This window comes from Cetorhinus maximus, chromosome 6, assembly GCF_964194155.1.
Source record: "Cetorhinus maximus chromosome 6, sCetMax3.hap1.1, whole genome shotgun sequence".
In the NCBI taxonomy this organism is placed as follows: Eukaryota; Metazoa; Chordata; class Chondrichthyes; order Lamniformes; family Cetorhinidae; genus Cetorhinus; species Cetorhinus maximus.
The window spans coordinates 59476496-59496462 of NC_135884.1; the positions used below are offsets into that span (position 1 = coordinate 59476496).

Here is a 19967-nt window from a genome sequence, read left to right on the forward strand (position 1 = left end):
CATTGTTTAAAAGGACTTCATCATTTGGTTGCATGTCAACCAAATCATTGTTCATTTTTTCCATTCGGTATGCAGGAAAAGCAGACCAGAGAATCTTTCAGTGTGGCTTGGTCAGGCAAAAGCTGCTATGGGCAAGCTTAGGATGTGTAGTATTGCTGTGATTGCTAGGGTCTGTGCTTCTTGTTTTGAGCTCTGGGACATGTCTGAGAGAGTACAAAAGACTCACTAGAAACTTTCTACAAGTGTATAGAAAACTGAAGATAAAAACCTCACTGAGCCCAGGCCACACCATCACCAAGCTAAATTAAAATTAAAACACAATACAAAACACAATAAGTTTTACTTCATTTATTCTGTGGCACTGAGATCAGTTGTAGTTGTGAATTACATTTGTTTAACCAGAGGTTTAAATGTGAAATGACCAGCTGTAAGCACTACCGATTTTTAAAAAATCAATTAACTAGTAGATTTAAATAATCTTCTACCAGTCTCAGCTGCACTAATTCTTACCCAATCAGATCAGCACAATTTTCCTAAAACTAAACTTTTTAAGTGCAGCAATCCTTGTTCTAGCATTCGGTTCGTAAAAGAGTTGAGATAAGAAGGCCCCTCTCCACCCACAGTGTTTTGCTTCACATTTGTATCCAAAGATTTCTGCAGTCTCTCTTTTCCCAACATTTATTTAATAAAATTTTGGGATATGTGTGCTTCCTTCACTTCAGTGTAGAAAATTAATTCTAAGAATACATTTGAATAATTCTTTCATCTCAGTGTGCTTTGTGACACAGTAGTAGACAGTGCGTAAAAACTTCTGGATTTATTGACAGCATTTAAATGAGATCTATATAATCCTGATTTTAACAGTCACAAGTTGTAGAAGTCACCAAGGCACACTTTTGCACCATATGAAAAGATTTTCACCTGCATATTTTGTTCTGTGCACAGAAGCTTCATGAGTTATAAACAGGTTATGCATCTGCCCAGGCAAGGTGTTATCAATCCAGTAATACCTTGCCTGACAAAAGTTAATTCTCAGATTAGTGGCCAGTCACATCATTCACTTTCAGAGAACAGTTAGAGAATAATAGATTGCTGGGAGGAATTACGTAGCTGTATTCCTATCTGGGGATTGAAATGACAGTATAAGAACCAAGAATAGAGCTTAAGTGGTTTATGAGCGTCATCTGAATCCGGAGATTAAATTACAGTCAGAATAATGAAGTTTGTCAGCCACAATGATATTGAAACTTTTAAGTATATTTTTTGTCTGACAATGCAAGTCAAGAAACCATCTTTCATGCAGCAGTCAATGTATAAAATGTACAGGTAGATCAAATTTTTTTCTCCAGTTTAGAACCAGCGACAAAAAGGTGCATTATTTCTGAGTTGTTGTGTTCCTCAGGCTGATTAGGTTTTCACTGTAAAACAGAGGGCATTAGAACAGCAATTTTTTTAAGGAATTTGTGGTGCCACCTATGAGGGCTTACTGGAAAGTAACATGTAGCCTGACAGAAAGAAAGAGGACAATGGGTTACTATTAATGCGCAAACAAGATCTCTAAATTCACAAATTGTAGAAGCATCGCATGAGCATATAATAGAGAATTAGAATCCCAACATTGAATTGTCAGTTATTTATTCATTATTACATACACTTTATAAATCTTTTTAAAAAGGAGAGTTTGGATCTTTCTTTTTACTATGGTGCAGCAGGGGAATTGAAGATCTTGCAAAGGTGGTATCATTAAATGATGCATTGAATAGTTACCCAAAACTACATGGCATGATGCAAATTGTAATGTAGCATCATAAGTTAATTCTGGAAAATGAGTAGGAAATAAATTAATTATATGTGGATTATATCATATAGTAAAACACATTGCAGAATAGGATGGACTATCAGAAAATGACTGGCAACAACTGAAGTAGCCATTTGTTGCCTACAGTAAAACTGACGGATGTACCAGCAAATCCTTCCTCTAAATAAAAGTGATGCTGATGCATTGTTGAAACTCTGGCTAGTTTGAACTGGTTCAGTGTGAAACACATCTATATACTGTGGCTACAAAGGGCTGCGATGGAATGTACAAAACATGTCTCTGTACTGCTTGAGTTAACCACCTGGGTTTTGGATCTTGTTGACTCTTGATTGCTGCCACGTATCACATCATCAACGACAGCTCCAGTAATTCACCTTGCACCATATCACAATGACTGTCTTCTCGAAAAGAATCAGGATTAAAGGTGTTTTACAAGCCAGAGTGCAATATTCATGAATCCGTCGGCCTCTGTATCTACTTTGGATAGTGAGTGGTTGTTATCGGGGTACCATAATAATCTGGAAAAGTAAAATAGATTTTTCTTTTAAAACCTAAAATCATACAGTTGAACGCTTTCACCAGTGCATTCATGACATAAATAAATAGGCGAAAAAAATCCAAGGAGAAGGAGCTTGTAACAGTAAATTAAAGACAAAATAATTATTTATGGAATGGATCTGGGCCAGATAAAGTGGAATCAAAGATAAAAGCAAAAAACTGCGGATGCTGGAAATCCAAAACAAAAACAAAAATACCTGTTAAAACTCAGCAGGTCTGGCAGCATCTGTGGAGAGGAGCACAGTTAACGTTTCGAGTCCGCATGACTCTTCAACAGAACTCAGGAAAAATAGAAAAGGGCTGAAATATAAGCTGGTTTAGTAGGGGGGCGGTGGGACAAGAAGAGCTGGATAGAGGGCCAGTGATAGGTGGAGATAACCAAAAGATGTCACAGACAAAAGGACAAAGAGGTGTTGAAGGTGGTGATATTATCTAAAGGAATGTGCTAATTAAGGGTAGAAAGCAGGACGAGCAAGGTACAGATAGCACTAGTGGGGGTGGGGTGGGGTGAAGGAATCGAAAAAGGCTAAAAGGTAGAGATAAAACAATGGATGGAAATACATTTAAAAATAATGGAAATAGGTGGGAAAAGAAAAATCTATATAAATTATTGGAAAAAACAAAAAGGAGGGGGAAAATCGGAAAGAGGGTGGGGATGGAGGAGAGAGTTCATGATCTAAAATTGTTGAACTCAATATTCAGCCCGGAATGCCCAGTCGGAAGATGAGGTGCTGTTCCTCCAGTTTGTGTTGAGCTTCACTGGAACAATGCAGCAAGCCAAGGACAGACACGTGGGCATGAGAGCAGGGTGGAGTGTTGAAATGGCAATCCGCCCTCACACCTTCTTCTCCCTCCCAGAAACATGATAGGATCCCCCTTGTCCTCACTTATCACCCCACCAGCCTCCGCATTCAAAGGATCATCCTCTGCCATTTCCGCCAACTCCAGCATGATGCCACCACCAAACACATCTTCCCTTCACCCCCCTGGCGGCATTCCGTAGGAATCGTTCCCTCTGTGACACCCTGGTCCACTCCTCCATCACCCCCTACACCTCAACCCCCTCCCACGGCACGTTCCCATGCAACCGCAGAAGATGCAACACCTGCCCCTTTATTTCCCCTCTCCTCACCGTCCAAGGGCCCGAACACTCATTTCAAGTGAAGCAGCATTTCACTTGCACTTCCCTCAACTTAGTCTACTGCATTCGTTGCTCCCAATGCGGTTTCCTCTACATTGGAGAGACCAAACGCAGACTGGGTGACCGCTTTGCATTACCCAGACCTCCCTGTCGCTTGCCATTTCAACACTCCACCCTGCTCTCATGCCCACATGTCCGTCCTTGGCTTGCTGCATTGTTCCAGTGAAGCTCAACGCAAACTGGAGGAACAGCACCTCATCTTCCGACTAGGCACTTTACAGCCTTCCAGACTTAACATTGAGTTCAACAATTTTAGATCATAAACTCTCTCCTCCATCCCCACCCTCTTTCCGATTTTCCCCTCTTTGTTTTCTCCAATAATTTATATAGATTTTTCTTTTCCCACCTATTTCCATTATTTTTAAATGTATTTCCATCCATTGTTTTATCACTACCTTTTAGTCTTTTTCGATGCCTTCACCCCACCCCACCCCCACTAGGGCTTTCTGTACCTTGCTCGTCCTGCTTTCTACCCTTAATTAGCACATTCCTTTAGATAATATCACCACCTTCAACACCTCTTTGTCCTTTTGTCTGTGACATCTTTTGGTTATCTCCACCTATCACTGGCCCTCTATCCAGCTTTTCTTGTCCCACACCCCCCCTTAAACTAGCTTATATTTCACCCCTTTTCTAATTTTCCTTAGTTCTTTTGAAGAGTCATGCGGACTCGAAACGTTAACTGTGCTCCTCTCCACAGATGCTGCCAGACCTGCTGAGCTTTTCCAGGTATTATTGTTAAAGTGGAATCAAAGGTTGGCAGGCAAAACATTAACTGAACAATGGGCTGCCTTTAAAGGTGAGATGGTCCAGAGTCACTGAATGATGAAAGAGATAGAAATTAAGTTGACGTAAATGTGTGCTTATGTCAGGTGCATAATATAACCGAAAACCAGGTTGAATATAGAAGGTTCAAATAGGAAGTGAAGAAGCAAATAAGAAAAGCAAAGAGACAGTATGAAAAGAGAATGGTAACATAAAAGACAATCCAAAAATCTTCTGTAGGCATATAAATAGTAAAGGGATGGTAAAAGGAGGAGTGGGGCCAAGAAGGGACCAAAAAGGAGATTTATGCATGGAGCTAGGGGGTGTAGCTGAGGTATGAAATGAATACTTTACATGTGTCTTTACCAAGGAAGAAGATGCTCCACAGATAATGGTGACTCTTGAAGGGTTTAAAATTGATAAGGAGCTGGCACTGGATAGACTGCCTGTACTTAAAAGTTGATAAAGCACCAGGACCGGATGAGATGCATCCAAGGATACTGACAGAAGCGAGAGTGTAAAACGTGGAGGCACGAGCCATAATTTTCCAGAATTCCTTAGACTCAGGGATGATGCCAGAGGACTGGAAGATTGCAAATGTTAACCTTGTTTTAAAAAACGTGTAAAGATAAGCCCAGTGACTATAGGCCAGTCAGCTTAGCCTCAGTAGAAGGGGAAGCTTCTAGAAACGATATTTTGGGACAAAATTAATAGTCATATGGGTGAAAGCAGGTTAATTAAGGAAAGCCAGCATGGATTTGTAATGGGCAAATTGTGTTTAACTAACTTGGAGCTTTTTGATGAGCTGAGGGTTGATGGGGTGTACTCCTTTACAATAGACTACAGACTGATCATTATCGCCATTACAGCAATATTTTCCAATGACCACTGTCTAAAAATTATTACAGGGTAAAATACTGTCAATTATTCTAGTCTATGTGTAACAATGAAGGGTTGTTGAGGTCTTGGTTGATTTGGGGATTAGTAGTTGTGCTATGTATATTATGTTTACATGAATAGGCAATTCTGCAGTTTCTGGCTCAGTGCTGATCCAGAGCAAACACTATTATGTAACTTATACTATTCAACAATACACCAAAAGTAGCAAGTGTCATTCTGGATTTTGAATCACAGGAAGTTGTTTACTTTATTATTACCAAGGTGGCACCCTCAGCTAAATTTTAATATGAACAAAGTAAATGGAGATATTGGTCTGATAGAGAATCTGGATACTAATCTCCTTGTTCTGCCAACATCCATAAAGCATTCAATGTTTGCTCTACCATCAGAATGATTCACCTCAATTAATACCAGCAGCTTAAAATTGTACACAAAGTACGCACAAGTTGATATTCACATGTATTTCTTGACCAATATGCACTTGTCACTTTCCCAACATCCATTGTCTACCACAATTTTCAAACATTTTCTTTTGCTACATAGGCCTAATATACTCTCCCCACAACATAAAATTCTTCTCTTCACCCATACAATACTGGAAGCTGCACCCAAAATAAGGTTATTAACCTCAAACTATACGTTAAAGGTATTGCTCTCCTCTCACCTCAAAAAAAAGCAGTGTTCCATATTAGATGCATTAAAGGCAGCTTTCTTTCAAGTTAAGTATTCTAACCAAGAAACTCAGCAATAAAATAGCAATTCAAATACTTCCGCCCTGACAGGCATTACACCCTGGCGATCCTACACTACTGGCTCAATAGTTGCCTTGCAAAGTCTTTCTCCCTTCTGGTGTTTATCTTGCCACTAGAACACAATTCATAACTGCTCAGGGCTTAAAGAAACCGTTCCTCAAATTTTAGGATTTTAACATGGTGGTGGTGGTGGTGGGGGGGTGCGGGGGTGCAGCAGTGTGGTGCTTCCAGTGTCTGGACACATAACATGCTATAGCACTCCAGTGCTAGAAAACCTGTTTCATCAAGCCATTCTGCCCACCCCTAACTAGATCCAAGAAATAAAGAAAAATTCTTATTCCTTTTCTTTTTAATTTTAAACATACCTTACAGGAACCCCTCTGGTTTTCAGTGCTCGATAGAACTCAAGGCCTTGAGTGGGAGGAACGCGTTTGTCTTTTTCACCTAGCATGATCAACACTGGAGATTTTACCTGCAGGAAGCAAATAATTATTTACCATATAGATTAGGAAAACAGAGTTAAAAGGTAGAGTCTGCTTCACTCCTCAACTGCTGATAACACGAGACAATCCAAGTCATCAACAGAAAAAAACTCTCATCTCTCAGCAAGTCTGCTGTGACATGCATTGTATAATGTGTACATGTCATTTGCGATCTTTGCAAAATAACAGTTTAATCCTTTGCAACAAACTGGCAATCTGCGTATGCATTAGGTACATATAACTTTGCTCACCCTGTACACGGAAAAATACTGTCTATTCAGGTATTTGTTTCAGAAGAGTCATTACCAATATTCAACTGAATTTCTAAACAGCATGCAGCGTTATGGAGTTAATCTACAGGACATTTGTCAAAAATGTAATGTGAAGGAGGGCAGAAGTGGAGAATGAGGGGAAAGCTCCCATCACCTCTATCATCTGGGTTTGAGCCCTGTCGAGGCTGATGGGCTGTAATGATCCTTAGTGATACAAGTTTAGCCCAAGTTTGCTAGCAACTAACGGACAAAGGCCCACTACACAAAACTGCCCACAATTTAGAAATTTCATTCAGCTCCTACAGGAGTGCCAAATAGGGGTAAATAAAGCCACTATTTCAATGGGTAGGAATTATAGTCTCAATCTGGCCCACGCTGTCCTGGCCTAATAGTCCTTGAATGCTGGTCAAAAGTGCAGAACCAACATCCCTCACACTTGATATGCATCCAAAAACATCAATGGTTTTATCTGCTTCAATTTATAAATTTATGTGGAAATGCATTCAAGTGTATCGAACAAATGATAAGGCAAAACAATTGCAAATTGCTTACTTGAGAAGCATATGCGATTGGTGATTTGTTCAACATTGCTTCCAACAAAGGAGGAGTTGGAAGCTGATCAGCTGTGTACTCAAATCCAGCCTCCACTGTACACCTAAAAAACATAAGATAGCTTCTGAGGTTTTGTAATGCATTGACACACCAACATTTTAGTATAATCTACTCATAATTCAAAGTTGCTAAATTTAAATAATCTTCAATCAAAGTTTGCTGCACTAAATTCCCACAATGCTGTCTTATTTATGCCTTTTAATCTAAGTTGAGTAATTTCAATTTTATTTTAAGCACAACACTGACTTCAAATGGCCAACAGTAGAATAAAGCACTTACACACTCTAAGGTACAAATGGAACCACTGTACTTGGAGTCCACAGTAGACAGCACAAAGCTCTTATTATCTCATTATAAGTGATGGCGTAGTGGTATTGTCACTGGACTAGTAATCCAGAGGCCCAGAGTAGTGGTCTGGGGATCCGGGTTCGAATTCCACCACAGCAGATGGTGGAATTTGATTCAATAAAAATTTAATTAAAAGCCTGATGATGACCATGAAATGATTGTTGTAAAAATCATTTGGTTAACTAATGCCCTTTAGGGAAGGAAACCTGCCATCCTTACCTGGTCTGGCTTACATGTGACTCCAGACCCACAGCAATGTGGTTGACTCCTAACTGCCCTCTGAAATGGCCTAGCAAGCCACTTAGTTGTAACAAACTGCTACAAAGTCACAAAAAAGGAATGAAACCAGAACACAATTCATTACTGTTAAAGGAAGCGTGCCTCAAATTTTAGGATTTTAACATAGTGGTAGTGTTGGTGGTGGTGGCGGGGCGGGGGGTGTTCAGTGTGGTGCTTCCAGTTTCTGGGCACATAACATGCTATTGCACTCCAATGCTAGAAAACCTGTGTCATCATGACATTCCTACTACCCATGGCATTGACCTAGGCACTGGAAACAAAAACGGCAATCTCAGCCCTGTCGACCCTGCAAAGTCCTCCTTACAAACATCTGGGGGCTAGTGCCAAAATTGGGAGAGTTGTCTCACAGACTAGTCAAGCAACAGCGTGACATAGTCATCCTCACGGAATTACAGATAATGTCCCAGACACCACCATCGCCATCCCATCCCTGGGTATATCCTGTCCCACCGGCAGGACAGCCCCGGCAGAGGTGGCGGTATACAGTCAGGAGGGAGTTGCCCTGGGAGTCCTCAACATCAACTCCTGGCAGCAGGAGAAACATGGACAAGGAAACCTCCTGTTACTGCCCTCCCTCAGCTGATGAATCAGTGTTCCTCCATGTTGAACAAAGCTTGGAGGAAGCACTGAGGATGGCAAAGGCGCAGAATGTACTCTGGGTGGGGGAATTCAATGTCAATCACCAAGAGTGGCTTGGTAGCACCACTACTGACCAAGCTGGCCGAGTCCTAAATGACATAGCTACTAGGCTGGGTCTGCGGCAGGTGGTGAGGGAACCAATAAGAGGGAAAAACATACGAGCTCATCCTCATCAACCTGCCTGCTGCAGATACATCTGTCCATGACAGTATCGGTAGGAGTGACCACGACACAGTCATTATGGAGACGAAGTCCTGCCTTCTCATTGAGGATACCCTCCATCGTGTTATGTGGCACTACCACTGTGCTAAATGGATGGATTTCGAGCAGATCTAGCACCTCAACACGGGGTATCCATGAGGTGCTGTGGGCCATCAGCAGCAGCAGAATTGTACTCGAACACAATCTGTAACCTCATGGCCTGGCATATCCCCCATTCTACCATTACCATCAAGCCAGGGGATCAACCCTGGTTCAATGAAGAGTGCAGAAGGGCATGCCAGGAGCAGCACCAGGCATACCTAAAAATGAGGTGTCAATCTGGTGAAGTTATAACACAGGACTACTTGCATGCCAAACAGCATAAGCATCAAGCAATAGACAGAGTTAAGTGATCCCACAACCAACTTATCAGATCTAAGCCCTGCAGTCCTGCCACATCTAGTCATGTATGGTGGTGGACAATTAAACAACTCACTGGAGGAGGAGGCTCCACAAATATTCCCATGCTCAATGATGGAGGAGCCAAGCATATCAGTGCGAAAGATAAGGCTGAAGCATTTGCTACAATCCTTAGCCAGAAGTGCCGAGTGGATGATCCATCTCAGCCTCCTCCAGAGGTCCCCAGCATCACAGATGCCAGTCTTCAGCCAATTCGATTCACTCCACGTGATATCAAGAAACGGCTGAAGGCACTGAATACTGCAAAGACTATGGGCCGTGACAATATTTCAGCAATAGTACTGAAAACTTGTGCTCTAGAACTTGCCGCGCCACTAGCCAAGCTGTTCCAGTACAGGTACAAGACTGGCTATGTGGAAAACTGCCCAGGTATGTCCTGCACACTAAAAGCAGGACAAATCCAACCTGGCCAATTACTGCCCTATCAGTCTACTCTCCATCATCAGTAGTGTAATGGAAGGGGTCATTAACAGTGCTATCAAGCAGCACATGCTTAGCAATAACCTGCTCACAGACGCCCAGTTTGGATTCTACCAGGGCCACTCAGCTGCTGACCTCATTACAGCCTTGCTTTAAACATGGGCAAAAGAGCTGAACTCCCGAGGTGAGCTGAGAGTGACAAGCCTCGACATCACGGCTGCATTTGACTGAGTGTGGCATCAAGGAGCCCTAGAAAAACTGGAGTCAATGGGAACCAGGGGGAAGACTCTCCGTTGGTTGGAGTCATAGCTAGCACAAAGGAAGATGGTTGTGATTGTTGGAGGTCAGTCATCTCAGCTCCAGGACATCACCGCAGGAGTTCCTCAGGGTAGTGTCCTCGGCCCAACCAACTTCAGCTGCTTCATCAATGACCTTCCTTCCATCATAAGGTCAGAAGTAGGGATGTTCACTGATGATTGCATGATGTTCAGCAGCATTACCGACTCCTCAGACACTGAAACAGTCCATGTCCAAATGCAGCAAGACCTGGACAATATCTAGGCTTGGGCTGACAAATGGCAAGTAACATTCGCGCCACACAAGTGTCAGGCAATGACCATCTCCAACAAGAGAGAATCCAACCTTTTACCGTTGATGTTCAATGGCATTACCATCACTAAATCCTCCACTATCAACAAGCTGGGGGTTACCATTGACCAGATACTGTATTGGACTAGCCATATAAATACTGTGGCTACTACAGCAGGTCAGAGGTTAGGGATCGTGTGATCAATAACCCACCTCCTGACTCCCCAAAGCCTGTCCACCATCTACAAGGCACAAGTTAGGAGTGTGATGGGATACTCCCCACTTGCCTGGATGAGTGCAGCTCCCACAACACTCAAGAACCTTGACACCGTCGAGAACAAAGCAGCCCGCTTGGTTGGCACTACATCCACAAACATTCACTCCCTCCAGTAGCAGCAGTATGTACCATCTACAAGATACACTGCAGGAATTCACCGAGGTTCCTTCGACAGTACCTTCCAAACCCATGACCACTACCATCGAGAAGGAAAAGGGCAGCAGACAGATGGGAACACTGCCACTTGGAAGTCCCCCTCCAAGTCACTCACCACCCTGACTTGGAAATATATCGCCCTTCCTTCACAGTCGCTGGGTAAAAATCCTGGAACTTCCTTCCTAACAGCACTGTGGGCGTACCTACACCACATGGATTGCAGCGGTTCAAGAAGACAGCTCACCACTACCTTTTCAAGGGCAATTAGGGATAGGCAATAAATGCCAGCCTAGCCAGCGAAACCCACATCCCATGAATGAGTGAAAAAAACATACTTTATTACTTGGGTATATTACAGGCAATAAGCAGAGAGGTGCATTGATACTCTTTGCTGCTCAGTTTTGTGTGCTCTAACAAACTCTACTTCCTAGTATGTAATATTTTAATATAATTCAGTATACCGAACGCTAGTAAACAAGATACCAATCTTATATATTGATTTACTTTATGCTTTATAATTAAACAGAAGATGAAAATAAGAGACCGGGTGACTTCAAAATGGGAACAAAAACAAAAATTGCTGGAAAAATTCAGCAGGTCTGACGACATCTGTGGAGAGAAACTCAGAGTTAACGTTTCGAGTCCATATGACTTTTCTTCAGAACTAACGAGAAGTAAAAATGTGGTGAAACTTATAATGTTTAAAGGGGAGTGCGGTGGGACAGGTGAAGCTCGATAGAAGGCCAGTGATAGGTGGAGGCAAAGGAGAGATTGCAAAAGATGTCATAAACATAAGGTTGAAGGGGTTTTGATGGTGGTGACACTGGCTAAAGGAGGTGCTAATGGTGACATTAAGAGTAGAAAGCAGTTTGAGCAAGTGACAGATGGCCCTAGTGGGGCTGGGGTGGGGGGAGGGGACAGTGTGGGAGAAAAGATTGAAACAGGCTAAAAGGTGGGGATAAATGGATGGAAATAAATTTAAAAAGTAATAATAGAAAGAGTTGGGAAAAAGAAATATATATATTATATAAAAATAAAAAGGGGGATCAAAAAGGGGTGAGGGTGGAGGAAGAGTTCATGATCTGAAATTGTTGAACTCAATGTTAAGTCTGGAAGGCTGTAAAGTGCCTAATCGGAAGATAAGGTGTTGTTCCTCCAGGTTGCGCTGAGCTTCACTGGAACATTGCAGCAGGCCAAGGACAGACAAGTGAGCATGAGAGCAGGGTGGTGTGTTGAAATAGCAAGCAACAGGGAGGTCTGGGTCATGCTTGTGGACAGACCGAAGATGTTCTGCAAAGCGGTCACCCAGTCTGCGTTCGGTCTCTCCAATATAGAGGAGACCGCATTGTTCCTTGTTCCAGTCCTATTCAGGCCCCCTCCCATAACTCTTTCTCCAGCACAGCGATGACTTTTTCGGTGCTGCTTCATGCTCTCATCTGGACCTGGAAAAATTTTTATTAATTTTGCTTCCAATTTCCACCCCTCTATCACTTTCACATGGTCCATCATTGACACTTCCCTTCCCTTCTTTGACCTCTCTGTCTCTATTTTTGGTGATAGACTGTCCACCAATATTCATTACAAGCCCATTGACTCTCACAGCTACCTCAACTACAACTCCTCACACTCTGCTTCCTGTAAGGACTCCATCGCATTCTCTCAGTTACTTTGCTTTTGTCGCATCTGTTCCGATGGTGCCACTTTCCAAAACAGTGCTTCTGACATGTTTTCCTTCTTCCTTAACTGAGGTTTCCCACCCATGGTGGTTGACAGGGCCCTCAACCGTGTCCGACCCATCTCCCACGCCTCTGCCGTCACACCTTCCTCTCCCTCCCAGAACCATGAAAGGGTCCCCCTTGTCCTCACTTTCACCCCACCAGCCTCCGCATTCAAAGGATCATCCTCCGCCATTTCCGCCAACTCCAGCATGATGCCACCACCAAACACATCTTCCCTTCACCACCCCCCGCCCCAGTCGGCTTTCCGTAGGGACCGTTCCCTCCGGGACACCCTGGTTCACTCCTCCATCACCCCCTACACCTCAACCTCCTCTCACGGCACCTTCCCATGCAATTGCAGAAGGTGCAACACCTGCCCCTTTACTTCCCCCCTCCTCACCGTCCAAGGGCCCAAACACTCCTTTCAGGTGAAGCAACCCTTCACTTGCACTTCCCTCAATTTGGTCTACTGCATTCTCTGCTCCCAATGCAGTCTCCTCTACATTGGAGAGACCAAACGCAGACTGGGTGACCGCTTTGCGGAACACTTTCAGTCTGTCCGCAAGCATGATCCAGGCCTTCATGTCGCTTGCTATTTCAACACACCATCCTGGCTCTTATGCCCACATGTCCATCCTTGGCCTGCTGCAATGTTCCAGTGAAGCTCAACGCAAACTGGAGGAACAGCACCTCATCTTCCGATTAGGCACTGTACAGCCTTCCGGACTTAACATTGAGCTCAACAACTTCAGATCATGAACACTCTCCTCCATCCTCACCTTTTTTTGATCCCCTTTTAAAATTTATATATATATATAATATATTGTTTTCCCCCACCTATTTCTATTATTATTAAAAATTTATTTCCATTCATTGTTTTATCCCCACTTTTTAACCTATTTCGATCTTTTCTCCCACACAGTCCCCTCCCCCCACCCAGTCCCCACTAGGACCATCTATCACTTGCTCAAACTGCTTTCTACTCTTAATGTCACCATTAGCAACTCCTTTAGCCAGTATCACCCCTATCAACACCCCTTTGACCTTTTATTTATGACATCTTTTGCAATCTCTCCTTTGCCTCCACTTATCACTGGCCTTCTATCCAGCTTCACTGTCCCCTCCTGCCGCCCCCCCCAAACAGTATTTATTTCACCACATTTTTACTGCTCTTTAGTTCTGAAGAAGAGTCCTATGAACTTGAAATGTTAATTCTGTCTTTCTCTCCACAGATGCCGTCAAACCTGCTGAGTTTTTCCAGCAATTTTTGTTTTTGTTTCAGATTTCCAACATCCGCAGTATTTTACTTTTGACTTCAAAACGGGATCTGAAATACATGGCTGTGGCAGGATCCAATTAACCCTCATCTCCTAACCTCACTTCATCCAAAAACTACACTTGATCTCAAGCCCCCAATGCAACACCATTGGAGATCAACTTGTATACATTGTGAATGATTTGTAAGGAAACTGCAGTAACATGTATTGTGGAAACAGTCAAATTTTAGTTTATAGGGTTTTGTAATTAGTGCTGTAATTCTGTCTAAATAATTAAAAATCCTTTCTTTAAAAGGTTTTAAAGAAACAACTGTAAGAAAAACATCATATATTAAAAAAAAGACATTCTTCCTCCCCCTTGAAATTAGTACTCACCAATCTGGGATATCTGTTGTTCCTAGCATAGAAGCAATATTAATGACTGGGTTTCTGGCCACACAGGCCTTGTAAAATTCAGGATACAGTCCAACCAGGTGACTAGCAATAAAACCTCCATGTGAGCCACCAATTACGAAAGCCTTCGAAGCATCAGCAAATCTTTCATTCAGCACATGTTCTACTGAAAACTGAAAGGAAAGTAAACATTTAACTTTTGATTACACTAAATAGCATAAAACTGTGTAATAAGCTATTTGATATGTATTTACATTATGTTACAACAGCAGGATGGCTGCATATTAGGGATATCAAACAAGAGGAGTCTTGCATAGTAATAGAACTGAATCCAAGACTACCTTCCTTAGATAGCTGTGGAAAAACAAATCAACTGCAGGACAAGACTCAACTCAGCCCTGTGAGAATATACACATCTGCTTTTACAGATGATTTCAGTCTTCCTAGCTCCGAGTTCAATACATTTTCTTTTGAAATAAATATATTGATTATTTAAACGAAAATGCTCTACGACTCAGTCAGAGATTTCAAATGTTAAAACATGGTCTGCACAAAATTGGGCCTCACATGCCCAATATCCAAGCTAAGTAGCTTCCTTATTTCAACCTCATCCATACCTTTCATTCTTTTAAAAACCTGCAAATACTCTCCCCTCAGTCTTCTCCCAGTGTTAGGTCACTTTGTTTGTAGGGGATGAGGGATTTTAGCCACATGTTTTAAGATGGAGAAGTTGGGTTTGTTCTCCTCGCAGCAAAGCAGGTTGAGGGAAAATTTTCTGGAGGTGTACAAGGTTATGACAGGTTTAGTTAAGGTAGACAAAGAAAAGCAGTTCCCATTAACTGATGGTATAAGGACCAGCAGATACAGATTTAAGGTTTTGGACAAGAGATTTAGGGAGCTTGTGAAGAACAACTTTCTTACACAGCAAGTGGTAATGACTCAGAATTCATTGGCTATGAGGGTAGTGGAACAGAGACAATGAGTGATTTCAAAAGGAAACTGGACGGGTACTTGGTAGAAGTAAATTTGCAGGGCTAGGGGGATAAAGCAGGGGAATGGGACTGACTGGATTGCCCTACAGAGAGCCAGTATGGATTCGATGGACTGAATAGCCTTCTCTAAATTTGATACCCAAGACCTGTAATCACCTTGATCACTCTTCTCTGAACCTTCCCTCAATTATTTGCATTTTTTAAGATCCAGTCGCCAAAAATTATATGCATTCATCCATTTATCTGCATAGTATCTAGATAACATGCTCAGACCTTTCAAGGAGCAGCAGTCATCATCTGATTGCTGCTCCACTTGAGGTTTTACACACCTTGACGCCACTCGGCATTTTTGCCAAGTCTTCTGAGCCCAGCTTCTCCAGAGATGTGGAGCGCAGGGTCCCTTGAAGAACTCTACTGCAACAGGGTAGAGTCGGGAGGAAGACAGGAGGTGCACCCTTTTTATGGCATTAGCTGCCATATGGTAAGTTTAAATATCCAGAATGAACGTCAGTGAATGGGTGAATAGACGAGTAGGTTGGGCTGGAAGGTGGGTGTGGGTAGTTGGGTGAATGGCTAGTTGGGTCGGGGAGGCAGTCAGGTCGCAGGTGGAGGTAGTCAGGTCTGGTTGAGGGGGGAAGGGGGGAGTGGGAGTCAGTGGGATAGTCGGGGGAGGTGGGCCCTCCTGATAGTCGGATTGGGGATTAGTTGCGAGGTCAGGAGCAGTTGTCAGGGTGTGGAGCAGAGGTTATGTTGGGAGGAGTAGTCGGGCAGGGTGGGAAGGGGGCTGGTAGTTGGGTCGGGCCAGGTGTAAGCTGGCTTAGATTTCACATTTTAATTTAGAAGGATTTACGTTGCCTGCTTAATTTAAACATTTTTAGGTGCTTTTGTAAACAGATGTATTTTGCAATAGGCCAACAAAATCAGGCCACCATTTTGTACTAACACCTTATCTAAAAAGAGCCATTTTGTGATTTGAACACCTGCTGCCAAACTATGCAACATTTCAGTACACTAACCTCTAGTATTGTAAAGTAGCAACTGGACAGCAACAGATGATTATTAGAAGTACCTCAATCATTCTTTCATTGAAGGTAAGTAATTAATCAGGTAGCTAAAAAGAGTTTGGTTTTATTTATTTCTGTTCTTCTACTAACATCCCTATCTGCAATTTAAACATGTTTCGTGAGTATCTGTGGAAAGCAACTGCATTATTCTGACAAGTCCCCTATTGGAATACACTGTCGTTGACTGGTCTAGTGCCAGGCCTAATGAATAAGGATTCTGTCCAGTACTGAGATAAGGAACACATATTGAAGTAATCCATTGTCTGTTTAAGGCAATGTGTGCAGATGGACAGATCCAATGAAATTAATGATTACAACATTATTGACCAATTGGCTATTAACAACAACTTTGGATCAAGGTGGGGCATGCCAGAATTAGGTATAAAAAAGGGTTTCAGGAACCACCTTGTTTGTGTACACCAAGTGAAGGGACCCTGTACTGTGTTTTCTCAGAGACAGAGGCTGAATTGCTGTTGACGTGGGCCCAGGATAGTGTGGTTTCCTTCTGGAATTCCTGTCAGTGAGAAGGGTTGATGTTGTTTACTGCTTCTTCTGGATTGGCCATCCATTTGAAGTCAAAGTTTGTTATGTATTATTGATAAGTATACCTTTTTGTTTAATTGCTTAAGTGTATTGTTGTTTTGTTTTATTGTTTATTCAATAAACTTTAGTATTATTTGCAAATTCAGTGTCTAACTCTTTGCCTGATGGTCACATCTCTGCCAAACTAAAAGTTTAAAGGGTTAATTTGGGATCCAGTAATTAGGATGCACGCAACTAGATTAAATCATTCTAAATTTATCAAAATACCCTTTTTTAAAATGTACACAGGTCAAAGGGGGCAGGGTCAGGGGTGTAGTTGGTTGATGGAGGGGGGGTGGGGATGAAAAATGTGGTCAGAGTGAGTGATTGGGATGCCAGTTGTATAGTTACCCAGGAGTTAGACTAGGTTTTAATCTAACATTTCCTGGTTAACTATCTAGGTAGGTACTGCGGATCTGTCCAAAGTCTCCGACTCTAACTCAGAGTTAAGAGACATTCACGGGATGGAACGGGGATCCCAGGTAGCAGGGGAATTATCCATCTGAAGTTCAAACTCTCCTGGCAATTCCCATGGAGGTCAGCGTGACAGGACTTCTGCGGGTTCCTGACATGCATCTTTGGTCATATGTCCAGTCTCTGATGATCCTGAGATCGAAAGATCTGGACCAACATTTTCTGGTTTCCAATCCAATGCTCTCCAAATGCATCTCAGTAACTGAAAGACCAAAACTGATAACTACTGCACATTGACTAGGTGCTTTAAGGGTATGGTCAATGATCACCCCCTAATCCTTTCATGTTTTACATATTTTTCAGATGCATTGCCTTACATAAATCAACATTGAAGTATTTCTGTAATATGTGTCCATCTGCTTAACTGTTCTAGGTTTCTTCAAAGATAATTTCCCTTTTACTTGTTTGTTGCACATATACTTTTGTCAGCAGTAAATTTAATACAAATATACTAGATTCCTTACTTCATTGAATTTGCTGACAAAATAATGGTGTGATAAGTATCATTTGTCTAATGACTTGTGATGATTGTGATAACATAGGAGTATCTTTGCTTTGCCGCAAGTCACCAGATGAGTTATGGTTTAGTAAAGGCATGCATTGTTCATACTCCATTATTTTGTCAGCAAATTCTATGGAGCAGGTTGTTGGTTGATTTGCACTACTCTGCCGTTGGCTTTTCATATACAACAGCTTACTCTTAGCCACCCCATGATTTTATGAAGTTGCTACATTGGCGTATTAATAATTAAACTCGCCACAAAGTTAAGTCTAGTAATTAACAGAGCAAGCATTATTTTGAAGATGTGATAATTGTTATTACCAATTTACCTCTTGCCCAAAAAGTGAACAATTAAAAGCAGGGAATTTCATTCCTTAAGGTTGTGAATTGTTGTTGGTGATTTCAAAATATACAAATTTTTAAAATCAATTTTCCTTTGTCGTTTTTTCTCTCTATTGATCCAATCTTTCTTTCCCTCTTTATTTCTCCTTCTGCGACATTGAATTCAACTGTGTTCTCTGTTGTTCTGTTTATTTCTCAATAGTTTAATCTAATTGATTGAGACACCCTGTTTGTCCTGTTGTCCATCAAGGTCCCAAATGCCCTGTTGCCCTCGCTGCAACACAGTCAGCTCGCACTTCCAGCAGCTTTGAGAGCAAAACATTATTAAGCTGAAGGATGCAGGAACAAGTTTAACTAACAGGGCATGCCATGAGATGCCCCTGCTCCAGCAAATCCTGGGCCATTATGAACAGAGAAATATCTAAACCTATCCCTATGGAAAACTACTAGTTACTTTTTCTTCAGAGCAGTTTTACCATATCATTTTTCCATCTATTCCACAATTTTTCCTATTGTCCTGATGTAAATATTTGTTTACTGACTTTTAAAAACCAAAGTAAACATTATCTACTGAATTAACTTAATCCACCAATTGAATTACCAGCCCCCAAAAATTCTAGTAAATTTGTAAGGAATCATATATTGTTAAAATCATGCTGCCCAGCCATCTACGATGCTTGTACTCTTTAAATTTGCATTTACAGTCCTCAAACATTTTATCCCACTAGAGGTGTTAGATAAACTGGCCTTTAATTGCCAGCTTTGTCTCTTATTCTTTTTGAATATTGAGCCCATATTTATTATTCTCTGGCACTCCAATTCTAATAGAGCACTGAAAAGTATCAACCTAAACATCAGCAGTTTCCTCTAATTCCTAGTGGATTTTAGGATATATCCCATCTGACCTCCTAAACATTATGGATTAACCAACTCCATTTACCACTACCGTAATTGTTCTAGTCCTTCATTGTGAAGACTGGCATAAAGAATCTATTGTTACAGGTCAGGAAGGTCATTTGGTCCATTTTTGCTCATCCATTCAAGAAGATCTTACAATCCCAACATAGGAACAGCCAATTGGTTCTTAAATGATTTATGTTCCTCAACTCCACTAGTCTATCGGGGAGTCCATTAGAAATACCAATCACTCTGTGAAGATCATCAGGATTGTCACGACTGACTGGGGGTAGTACGCTGTAATATCAAGCCCCACTGTTCCCTGAACCGTGGCAAATGTGAAAAGTTTGATCAGACCACCAGATTGCCCTAATTCTACCTAATTGTTTAATTTAGGTTAACAGAATATAAGCACCAGGTTTGTAAACTTAAGTAAATAACAGTTTATTGAACAAACTGTCGTTAACCTGTGGCAAAAGAAGAAATATGAACTGCTAATTTCTAACACTAACTTAAATTCTACCCCCTTCTTAAATCCCAATACACACATATACAAGACACATAAAAACATGGATTTTAAGGGTGGGATAAAACAGTTCAATAGCACCAATTCTGGAGTACAGGATTCGATAGGCTGATTTTGATCGCTGCCGTACAAATTCATTTAAGTTGTTGATGACACAAGGTGGTCTTCCAGCACTTTCTGTATTTTAGTTCACTGGTTGAGCACTTGCCTTTCAATGTCTTTAACGGTGATTTTCCCCTTTGCCTCTTGCCAGGGGTTTTCAGAGAGAGAGAGAGCAGGTTATAAGAGATACGAGAAGAAAAAGCAAGCCAGCTATTATTGTGGAATTACTGGAATCTTCCACACACAGCAGAAAGAGGTTTTAGATCTTGTTCCTTTCAGGCTAGGAGCTATTCTGTTGCACTGCTTCTCTCTCAAAACCTTGGTCACC

General features: G+C 41.8%; 1 protein-coding gene across 1 annotated transcript in view; it reads right to left on the reverse strand.

Annotated features, from left to right (window-relative positions):
• Nucleotides 1-333: 333 nt before the first annotated feature.
• The window catches only part of LOC144681778 (acylamino-acid-releasing enzyme-like), an 89362-nt gene continuing 69728 nt past the window's right edge, over nucleotides 334-19967 (reverse strand). The window contains exons 19-22 of the mRNA XM_078543772.1: nucleotides 14141-14331; nucleotides 7302-7404; nucleotides 6361-6467; nucleotides 334-2337 (exon numbers count right to left, since the gene is read on the reverse strand). Coding sequence (XP_078399898.1) covers nucleotides 2238-2337; nucleotides 6361-6467; nucleotides 7302-7404; nucleotides 14141-14331 — 501 coding nt within the window. The 3' untranslated portion in view covers nucleotides 334-2237. The remainder of the gene's footprint in view (nucleotides 2338-6360; nucleotides 6468-7301; nucleotides 7405-14140; nucleotides 14332-19967) is intronic.